Below are 10,914 nucleotides of genomic sequence, written 5' to 3' on the forward strand. Positions count from 1 at the left end.
TTACACATGGCAGACTGAATGGGGAACAGCCACATTCAATTAGTCACAGAATGGATGGCAGCTTCGCGTAAAACAGCAGAAAACATTGATAACAAAAAATAAAAAATAATAGGCCATGCTCGTATCGAAGCACTTTTCTTTTCTTGTCCTCTAATCTCATGTTTTTCTAAAACAGGAGAAGAGGAGATAGATTTTTGCAAATATTTGCATATTAATATGCTAATCAGTTTCATAATTCAATCATTAGTCCGACATGTTTATCTTACCACGGGGAGCTAGTGAGTGATTGCTGTTTTTTTTTTGGTTTTTTTACGTGTATCTCCTCTTTCATTTCGCTGCTCCTTCCTGTGCCGTCTCGCTCAGACCAAGGCGACAGACATCCTAACCGGAAAGCACGGGGCCAGCTGAGGACCAAAATTGAGTCGGGGGAGGGCACCATCCCGGTGAGGTCCAGCAACACCATCCAGACCTGGGACGGGGTGCTGCAAGGAGAGCGGTTGCTCACAATGTCATGCAGTGACAAGATCGCAAGGTAATTTTGGTTCCGGTTACAGCGCCCAGCTTGTAACAATGCTGCTGATTAATATCCTAGTTAATATTAGGTCATAACAAGCAGCCGTTTTGTTGATTTGTTGTTGATGTTTCACACAACAACAAACAAGAGAAATGAGGAATGCCTTTTCAAATATACTTTCCCTTTATTGCCAAGAGTTGGATGAGAGGATGGATACCACTGTATTTCTGTCTGTTTGCGAAATATGCAAACAGTAAGCTAAGTTTAGCATAAAGACATGAAACAGGTGGACACAGCTAGCCTGGCTGTGTTTGAAAGTTTAAAAAAAACAAAACACCTTCAAGCACTTTTTCAGTTTCTTAATTGATGAACCCATCCGTCAGTTTTCTGCTTCTTCTCTGGCTGCAGGACATGTTGATCAATAAATGATATTACTAAAAACTATCATATTTGGCCAGGAAGTAGGGACAATAATGCCAACATCAATAAATGATTCTACTTAATAAGTCATTATATATTGCCAGCTGGTTGTCATTCTTTGACCGATATGACCATGAAAGATTTATTTAATTGTTTTCTATGTGGTATTGGAAAGGTCTTATTTTTTAGAATTTGGTGACCACAGCAAAAACCCTGGACTTTATACTTAGACCATAAATAGCCATGTTTCATGATATTCCATGTGTTTTATTTACTCCTACTGCAATGAATTGCCTCATATCATCGCTTTGTCATTTCAAGTCTATGGTTTTCTTCCGGCCGTGACAGGTAGAGCTGAGTTGATGAATCCCCCGTCCCCCGGGGCCATTTTACGCAGGCAGATCATTGCGTCTTTAGTCTCTGTCCGTGTTCAAGGCAACACTGTGATGAACGATAAAACTTCTCCATAACTCTTCCCACCAGCCCTTTCCCCTTTTCCTCCGTCCTCCTCCTCCTCCATCGTAATACCTTGCCCGAACGCACAGAGTGATTGAATGCCGGGCGTGTATTTGATGAGGGGAGATGTCTACTGTGTAGCGCATGCTGTTTGCACTGTGTGAGAGGTTTTGCCATTCCGGCGTGTCAGTAATGGCACCGGTGATTTCCGATTTTGTGCGGCTGTTCGGAGTGGAGGGATCCAAGTCAGTGGAGGGCAAAATGGGTTGGAAGACCGTTCATGTAGTCATGTGAGGTGTTTTCCGGCCAGATAACAAGCGAAACATGGACTATTTAAAAGGTGACACAGTTCAGCGTCGATACAGAGCATCGGAAATTAACTCTTTGCAGTTCAATGAAGGGATGCGTGTTATTATCTTTCCCCCTGTGAGAAAGCAAGGCTACTCCTGACGCAGCTGTTATCCAGGTCAGGAAACTTTTGCCCACCTGCTTCTGTTCCTGTGTCAGTGTCAGTGGGCCACTATTTAATACAACTGACTGGGACACTTTGGCCACGGCATCAATGTTCCCCCCTGACACGTTGTTTTCTCTCCTCTCGTTTTCATTTGATCACATGCGCGGCCCCACGTCTTCAGCAGGAACAAACAGTTCTCTGCCCTGTGTCCGTAGTTTGTTTGTCCTGTTTTCTCTTGTTCTTGTGTGTGTGTGTGTGTGTGTGTGTGTGTGTGTGTGTGTGTGTGTGTGTGTGTGTGTGTGTGTGTGTGTGTGTGTGTGTGTGTGTGTGTGTGTGTGTGTGTGTGTGTGTGTGTGTGTGTGTGTGTGTGTGTGTGTGTGTGTGTGTGTGTGTGTGTGTGTGTGTGTGTGTGCGCGCGCGCGTGCGTGCGTGCGTGCGCACTTTACTGCTTGATTTAGATTTCTCCCTCAGTTTGACACACAACGTCATGCGCTTTTCTCGCACACACAGACGCACAGAGAATATTGGAATATTGCATATGGAAACAATGGACCCCCTGTGTAGCCTGGGGTCTTATACTTGCTGCATGTCCATGTTGGTAATTTCACACTCCCTCTCAAACAGACAGCCTGAAGTGAAAGACAGAATGACAAGAACTCATCATCACAATCTCTTGTCTGTTGTTTTTTTTATTTTTTTTATTTTTTTTGTTGATTTGTATCCTTCCTTCAGGGTGATAAATAATGTTCTCAATATCATCAATTAATCCGCCAAAAACATCCATTGAATGAATTCATTCCCCTAACTACTGGTATACTGTCCATCAAGCCAAAGCGTCACATACTGTATTTTTACTCATGTATGTCATGATTCCATATTAAAAACACATTAGTGAGCCACTTACTTTTGCCCTGGATGAGATGCTCCCTTCATTGCCATGAACATACAGCACACCCTCCTGTTGCTATAAATAGTTGCACCAAAATGTATATTAGATTAGATGAGATTACATTCAACTCTATATTCATTGCACAGAGTACAAGTACCAAGACAATGGAATACAGTTAGTATCTAACCAGAAATGTAAAAAAAAAAGTGCAGAGAATGTACATGTATAGTCAAATATAATCCCCAACAAATGCAGAATGTTCTTCAGTTTGAATAATGTTTGCTACAACGCCCCCCCCCCCCCCCCCCTCCCCCGGCTGTTTAAGGAAATTATTTTAATTATTATTATTATTATTTAATGAAGCTATGATCATGACCTTTGTTTTTATTCAAAGCTTCACAGCTTGGTACCGTTTCCTTCCCCGCACGTGGCCTTCAGCCTCATGCCCGCGAAATCCTGAGAGACTCGTTGTGGGTTTTCTCTCTCCAACTGTTGCGTTTTCTCTCTCTACTCTCACTTTCCTTCCCTTGCTCCCGACTGACTCCTTCTCCATTCTGCAGCAACTCACCCCCTCCCCCATCGGACGTTGGCGGGCGACGCTTCACAGAGCATGTCAATGGGAAAGTGACTGGGGAGAGATGGCTAATGACACGGCGTAGAAATACACAGACGTTGGTAGAAAATGAAATTGGATACCTTCGGGAGTGTACACAACTGTAGGACTGTGTGCGCTGGATCGCGTGAGCCGGCTACATCCTCATCTATTTCGCTCGTGCTGTTGGGATGTGGAGTGCCCACTTGGCCAGTATGCACAAGCAGCATTATCGCATTACTTTATTTATTAGGTGTCTGAACTTTTGTCGTCGTTTAGGAAATGTTCTCTCTCTTTATTGCATGTTTGTTGCACAGAGTTTCTAGTAACAGGATCAAAATGGAGGTTTCAATTGATTGGAATCAAGGCATTTGTCGTGTACTTGAATTAAATCTTTTGAGGTTAACCGAGGTTTGGTTTTGATTTGATCGTATGTTTTTATTTCACATAAGAAAATACATAGTAGATAAGTAAAAAAAAAAGGAACAAAATACATACAGTGTATAGTGAAATATAGAGAATAAAACTGAGATGTGCAGGAGAAGCCCAAAAAAGACTTATAGGGGGCTTGTGAGGTGGCCCTCCTAATGTGAGACATTCATTTAAAATACAAAGAAAGTAGTACAAAAATATGTGACACAGCTAAAAGGAAAGGCATAATTAATCAGGTATTAAAACATGTTGCATTGCTTAACTGGACCAAAAACAAAGATGGTTTGCTTCTTCAATGAGTTCAGGCTTGTGCAGTTTTTAATATTGTAAACTGCTCCAACAACCTCGGACTCCAGAATATCCAGAATTGAGGTGAACCGAGGTGTTCGGTCCAGTGTGCATCCTCGTTTACGGTTGGACCGATACCAAATGGAAATGTGTTCTGAGAGTGGAGGTGCACACCCTTGAATAATCCCCGCAAGAAATGCACTCAAAGCGGCGCGCTTCCAGCAACTAGGCGTCACTTCGCCCGTTATCTCACGTCAGGTTGGTTTTCTCTCCGCAGGTGGAACGTGGTGGGCATCCAGGGCTCTCTGATGAGCTACTTCACGGAGCCGATCTACTTCTCCAGCATCATCCTCGGCAGCCTTTACCACGCGGACCACCTCTCCCGGGCCATGTACCAGCGCATCGCAGACATCGAGGACCTGCCCCAGCAGTTCACCCTCAACAGGCCTTTACTCAGCGGTAAGGAGTTCCCTTTGATCCCGGGGAGTTTAAAAGAATCAGATTTGATTTCTGCTGTAATATGCTGAAATTTTTACTTCCAAAAAAAAAAAAAAAGAAATGGGGCAATTGCGGGACCATGTTCCTGTTTTCCGTGTTTTGAGGGGCTCACGTCTTATGCTAGTCAAACTCCTGTCTGAGAAGCAAAGAGAAAAGACGGTGAACATGTTTATCCCTGTGGTCGGCCTGGACACTCATTGCTTTTCTCAATGTTTGATCTGAGCTGACATTTACTTAGTTCCTGGGATGTTTAAATAGCTTTATCATTTTGTAAACTTTCAGCGTTGGCTCGACCTTTTGAAAAGGCCATATTGACCAGGACTCCAGTTTTTTTCCCCCCGTCTCTAACTTTCCATTTTTATGTCGCAGTGGTTGGTGTCAAAAAAATCTTTTCAGCTACGTCCCATTTCTACAAATTTGGCACAAAGGTGCACTTGGACTTGGTCGAGATCACCGTGACCTTTTTTGGGCCTTGCCCCATTTTGACAGTAGATCCCACAAATTTCCAATAAGATCAAATGAAAAGGTCAAAGGTCAGCCTCAGCGTCACGTCATCATATTCTGAAAAGTGGGAGACTGTGACCGTACATCACATGAGGCGAGGCTGGATGTACAGGACGTGCAGCGTCTCCCTGCTCGCTCCCTAACCGGTGGGGGGTAAAGGATATAATAGTGGGGAGTTATTAACCTTTTCCGCTTTGGAGAGTTTTAGCGGTGAAGGGCTGTGGCGCTAGATCACCGAGGGCTGCATCCCCTTTAAATCATCTTCTGCCACAAGGGCTGCCAAATGGAACCATGGGGCTAATACACACACACACACACACACACACAGAGCAAGACCCAGGTCTTTATGACATCCATATATCTTCCATTTATGCTTGAGGTACAGTAGAGGCCGAAGCCCCGTAATGTGCTGGAAGAGAGAGTCAGCTCTGTCCTCCTGGGCGGAGGATACTGTTCGTCTCCGAGGAGTAACGCCACGCAATAGGCTGCAAGACGAAAGAGAGTGCTCGTCTGAAGATGGTGGAGCTGTGGGAGCAATCTGAAGACATCAGCTTCAGTGTTTGGATACCTCGTCCGTTGTCAGATACATCCATGCAGTGGTGTGGCGGGGGCGGGGGTCTCTCACGGTAACTTCGGAGGAAGAGTAAAGAAGATAATTCCTCCTTTGTGTCTCCAAGCTTTTCAGAGTTGTAAGGCTCTTGCCGTAATGTTGAGTAAAGAGTTTTTGCGAGGTGAACAGTGCCGATAAAGGGCAACGGTGAATTCAGTATCCGTCCGTTGTTTTGACGTGTGTACGTGTGTGTGTGTGTGTGTGTGTGTGTGTGTGTGTGTGTGTGTGTGTGTGTGTGTGTGTGTGTGTGTGTGTGTGTGTGTGTGTGTGTGTGTGTGTGTGTGTGTGTGTGTGTGTGTGTGTGTGTGTGTGTGTGTGTGTGTGTGTGTGTGTGTGTGTGTGTGTGTGTGTGGTTTGAAGGCATAAGCAACGCGGAGGCCAGGCAGCCGGGCAAGGCACCCAACTTCAGCGTGAACTGGACGGTGGGCGACCAGGTCTTGGAGGTGATCAACGCGACCACGGGCAAAGACGACATGGGCCGCGCCTCGCGTCTCTGCAAACACACGCTGTACAGCCGCTGGGTGCGCCTGCACTCCAAGGTACAGCTCCTGCCGCCGGCCGCTTTTTAGAATATTTGTGACGATGCCGTTCACCCACAGTGTGGGCTGCTGCTTGTTTCTGCTTTTTTTCATTGCTGGTTCCTCTGTGGAGGCCCATAACAGACCATATAAAGATGCTAATGTAAACTTGTATTGTATGTACGTGTTATTTGAGTAAAAAAAAATTTAAATGAAAATATAATAATGGAATTCGCATTCCATATAGTCGTAGGAGTGTTCTACGACCACATTAAAATTAAAATGGAAGAGCTGTTTGACATTTAAGTTGTTTTTTTTTAGTTTTGCCCTGCTGCACAGAGGACAACATTCAAATGTTAATTTATAGTTGGAAAAAAATTTAAAATGCAATTTTTAAACAATGCCACTTATTTCCCATTTATGCCCAGCAATGTTCGAGTCATTAATATTGAAATGAATCATTCTTAACGATGTGGAAAATGAAAACAAGGCATTTGACATTTCATTTTCAAACCTCACCTGCTGTACAGGGAACAATATTCAAACGCAATAAGTGAAACGGCTGCGGGAGCAGGACTGTGTTTTCATTTCGGCACCAAAGGAGCGCGTTGCAGAGGTCAAACAGAACTTTGAATTCCAGCCGCTGCGTGACGATTGGTTCCCAGGACACCTGCGGAGATCTGATTGGTCGAATGTGAACTGAAACGCTAACCGTTGACACTGTGGCAAAACTGACCTTAAAACTTGATTCGAGGAGAATCAGTCTCGCTGAATGAATGTACTGCAGGCTGACTTTCTACTTTTGTTTTCATGTCATGGTTTAACTTTTAAGCGCAGAAACAGAAAGAGAGAGAGGACCGAGCTGCGGCCGGTGTGACGAGCCGCACGTTCCTTTTTTTTTTTCTTCCGATGACATTACTCACTCTTCGTCTCTGTCCCCCCCGCAGCTGTCGTCCATCTTGCGGATCAAGGTGCTCAAGCCCAGCTCCTACCACGACGCCAAGCAGGCGGCCGCAGAGTACCACTCCGCCAAGCAGGCGCTCATCAAGGCCTTCCACAAGGCCGGCCTGGGGGCGTGGGTCAAAAAGCCCATCGAGCAAGACCAGTTCACCCTCGGCTCCTGAGGGAGTCGAGGGGACCGAGGGATTCCCAACCTCCCCCAGTCTTTCCCCCTCCCCTTGTCCCAGGCCCGAAAGCAAGAGAGCCCCCCCCCCCACCCACCCACTCCTTATTAACAGCCAGCCCGCACAGACACTTACCTCCGTCCCGTGTGTCGGCGCGTACGCACGTGCACTTTGTACTCGTGGAAATGAACGTGCGTATAGTTTCACAAAAAAAGAAAATCATCCATACTGTAGCTCCTCATTTCTCATTCCTCAGAGGACCTCGGGCCTCGCCATGTCGTCTCCTCTTTTGGTTTTACATTTTCTTTTAAACGGATGGTGGGGGTTTTTTCTCATCTGCTCGCTTTTCTGTTTTTAAAACTGGAATCCACGGTTTCTGACACCGCTCAGTTTGTTTTTTATGTTTTCCCAGAGAAAATCGTCTTTACTGTGTGGAAGTTTTGTCTATTTTCCTGATCAGTGATTGTAGTCAGCTTAGGGTTAAATGTAGCCTAGAAACAACACAGGATGTTTGTTAAGTAAAACCAATGTGTATGGACCTAAAAAAATAAATCTCTCTCTCTCTATATATATATATATATATATCTATATATATACTTGCTAAAATGACTATGTGGAACATTAATTTAAAGGTGCATTAATCGTCAGGATGTAAATTTAGTACTGAAAAAGAACGAGAAGAGAAAAATAGCTCTAACATTTTAACGTGTGTTATTTGGTCCATTGCTTAGATGAGACTACATGTTGTTAGCCCCTGTATTAAAGATACACATGTTCAAACATCGTGGCCCTGTTTGATTCACTGACTGGAAAGAACAAACACGACAGGGCAGGTGACGCCGCAGTTTAGTGAGCTGCTGAGGATACCCATGTCTTATTCATTCATTCATTCATTCATTCATTCATTCATGCATATGTCCTGTAAGTTATTTTACGCCACTCTCATTTCACACTTGAACACTCGGTGTTCCCCCCCCCCCCCCTTCGCCTGGGTCTCGGGACGAGCTTCGGGGAGGCGCTGCACGTTGTATTCTTTTTTTTTTTTTTGGTCTTTTCTTGATCTCTCAGCCATGAGCTTTGCATGGGAACTGAACCGGGAGGCCTGCAGAGCAGCAGACGCCGCGCGCATCCATCGGTGAATGATTCTTTTTTTGAATGAATGCCAGCATCTTCCTCCACAGGCAGCTTTTGAATCTTTGTCTCCGTTTTTTCCAGATTCCGTGTGAATAATTGTTTTTTGTTTCTATTCGGGGGGGTCAGAGGTTTTTTTAATTTATTTTTCTTGAGATTGGGCATTTTAAGGATCGGGGATAACACTGCAGTGAAAAATGTTGATCGAAGAAACAGAACTCCTCTTGTAACCATGTCACTCTGTGGGAGGGATCCTCGATAGCAGTTTTTAAAAGGGGTGGGGGGGGGGGTCCACATGTATGTAGTGCAGCGCCACATACAGTACTGCACATGAAGTCACATCCGCCTCATGCAACATTATGCCAAGTCTGTAGTGATTGTTTGAGATGCAGACATCCTGTAACCCCTCCGCCTCCACGTGGAGGAGCAGTGACGCACCGCGGCGCCCCCCCCCCCCCGTACGAACAGACCCACAGATGTCCACTGATGCAGCGTCGGATCAAATGTCTCACGATGTGATGTCACGTCCGGTCTCCTCTCTTCTCTACTCCAGAAACACGTTAGCTGCGTAGCAGAGTGCATTCATGTGAATTCCTAATCCCAGCTGTAGAAAATGTGTGTGAGTGTGTGTTTGCACACAATCTGTGTGTGTCTGTGTGTCTGTATGTGTGTCTGTGTGTGTGTGGAATCTTCACCAAAGATGATGATGTCCATGTGTGTGTTTCTAGCCCAGTGTTTTCCTTTCTGAGATTTACACGTTCTTTTTTTTTTCTTTACTGTTTGGGTTTTTGTAAATCCCTCCAAACAAATGTACTTTTATGATTTGTACAAAAAAGCAGTGTATTTAACTCAAAGTGAGTGTGTGTGAGGGGGGGGACAAAAAATGTCCGACCTCTTTCAGTGCACCCGTTGCCGACAGCGGCCACGTGCGGTCGCTCGCTCTGCAGTTGCCGTGGTTTCGTGTATATAAGGAGCGACAACTTCCGCTCCGTGTACAATCAATCCAGCCCATCCTCTCTCTCTCTCTCTCTCAAACTGTTTTATGAAGACGTTGATGTTCCTAGCGTACCGTCCGTATTAGTGATGACAGTGTGACTCACCGGGCACCGACACTGCCGGAAGGGGTTATTCACAGGCTTCATCCCAACTGTAGCCACAAAAGAAGAAGAAAAAAAAATATATGCATTGTTAAAGGTGCCTCAGCTAAAAAGTGGCATCCACCAGCTGGCACGTGTGATGTCATTTATGTACCTTTTCTTTCTTTCTTTCTTTTTTTTCCACTCGACAGTTTATGTGGTTGTTGTACGAGTCAGTGTTAGAGAAGAAGGGGGAAAAAAAGAAGAACTTGAGGACAGCGGGAACCGGTGCCCCCCCCCCCCCCCCCCCCCGACAAAACAGACCCAGACCAAAGTCACAAGCAATACTCCTGATGTCTCCCTCCATGTCAGCCCGCCGCAAACAGGAGTCTGAACTAAGTTACCCCCCCGCCCCACCCCCTCCTTTTGCTCCTCAAGTCTTTTGTCCCCCTGTTATATTCTCTCCACAAAGCTGTCTGAGGTATTTTTTATACATATATATATATACATTATATACATATGTATATATATGTACATGTTGCCCCCCTGAAGAGACTGCCTGCTCCTTGAGTTTTTGTTTTCCCCTTTTGACTGCACTAAAAAGATGTCAACCGATGATGTCATGATGAAAACCCCCCCCGTCCCCCGTCCCCCCCGTTTATGGATCGGGTGGCGACTTGTCACAGCAAGAACTGAACTGCTTTATGCTTAATAACCCTTCGTGAACCCTCAATGATCAGTGACACCCCCTCCCCCCTCCCCCTCCTACAGCTGTAGTCTGTAGTGAGTTTATTTTTTACTTTTCTGGTTTGGTTTTGTGCGGTGACTCCAGAGGCGCTCGGCGTTTGTCCCCGACGGGCTTCAGAGCCACCCGCCGCCCGTTCTAACCCCCCCACCCCCTCTCCTTCCAGTTGTCCGATGTGTGAAAATCTACACCAACAAAAAACCACCACCTTGCATGTACTACCGACACTGAAGCTGCACCTAGCATGATGACAAACTTTCAAAGGACTCGTGTAGAAAAAAAAAGTTACAAAAAAAAAAAAGAATGAAACAGCTAAAGATAGATCTATAAAATGAACAAAAAACAATAAAAGAGTTCTTAGTTTACTTTTGCACGTGGCTGGGATTCTTTCTTGTCTCTCTCTCCCTCGTCTGCGGGAGGATAACGTCGGGACTGGACGGAGAAGGAGAACGAATCGGGGACGATTGGATGCTTTGTAAGTTTTGTCCACGTATGCTAGAATTGCGTATTACTATTGTAATGTATTAACTGAATGGAAATGTGTAGTTATTTTTCACCATCGCAGGACAAAATGTGGTTAAATGTTCTCTGATTTTCAGTCACTTGAAAACATTATAAAAGGTAAAAGCATACGAACGGTGAATCATGAAGCACTTCAGGCGT

The 10,914-nt window shown here is 45.1% G+C and overlaps 1 protein-coding gene across 6 annotated transcripts in view; it reads left to right on the forward strand.

Annotated features, from left to right (window-relative positions):
- adarb1b (adenosine deaminase RNA specific B1b) overlaps positions 1-10,621 on the forward strand; it is a 116,366-nt gene extending 105,745 nt beyond the window's left edge. For all 6 annotated transcript variants that reach the window (XM_035603673.2, XM_035603672.2, XM_035603671.2 and 3 more), the window contains 4 exons: positions 364-532; positions 4,323-4,504; positions 6,018-6,196; positions 7,123-10,621. In XM_035603673.2, coding sequence (XP_035459566.1) covers positions 364-532; positions 4,323-4,504; positions 6,018-6,196; positions 7,123-7,299 — 707 coding nt within the window. In that variant the 3' untranslated portion in view covers positions 7,300-10,621. The remainder of the gene's footprint in view (positions 1-363; positions 533-4,322; positions 4,505-6,017; positions 6,197-7,122) is intronic.
- Positions 10,622-10,914: the final 293 nt, after the last annotated feature.

The sequence above is a fragment of the Scophthalmus maximus genome, chromosome 14, assembly GCF_022379125.1.
Source record: "Scophthalmus maximus strain ysfricsl-2021 chromosome 14, ASM2237912v1, whole genome shotgun sequence".
Taxonomy (NCBI): domain Eukaryota; kingdom Metazoa; phylum Chordata; class Actinopteri; order Pleuronectiformes; family Scophthalmidae; genus Scophthalmus; species Scophthalmus maximus.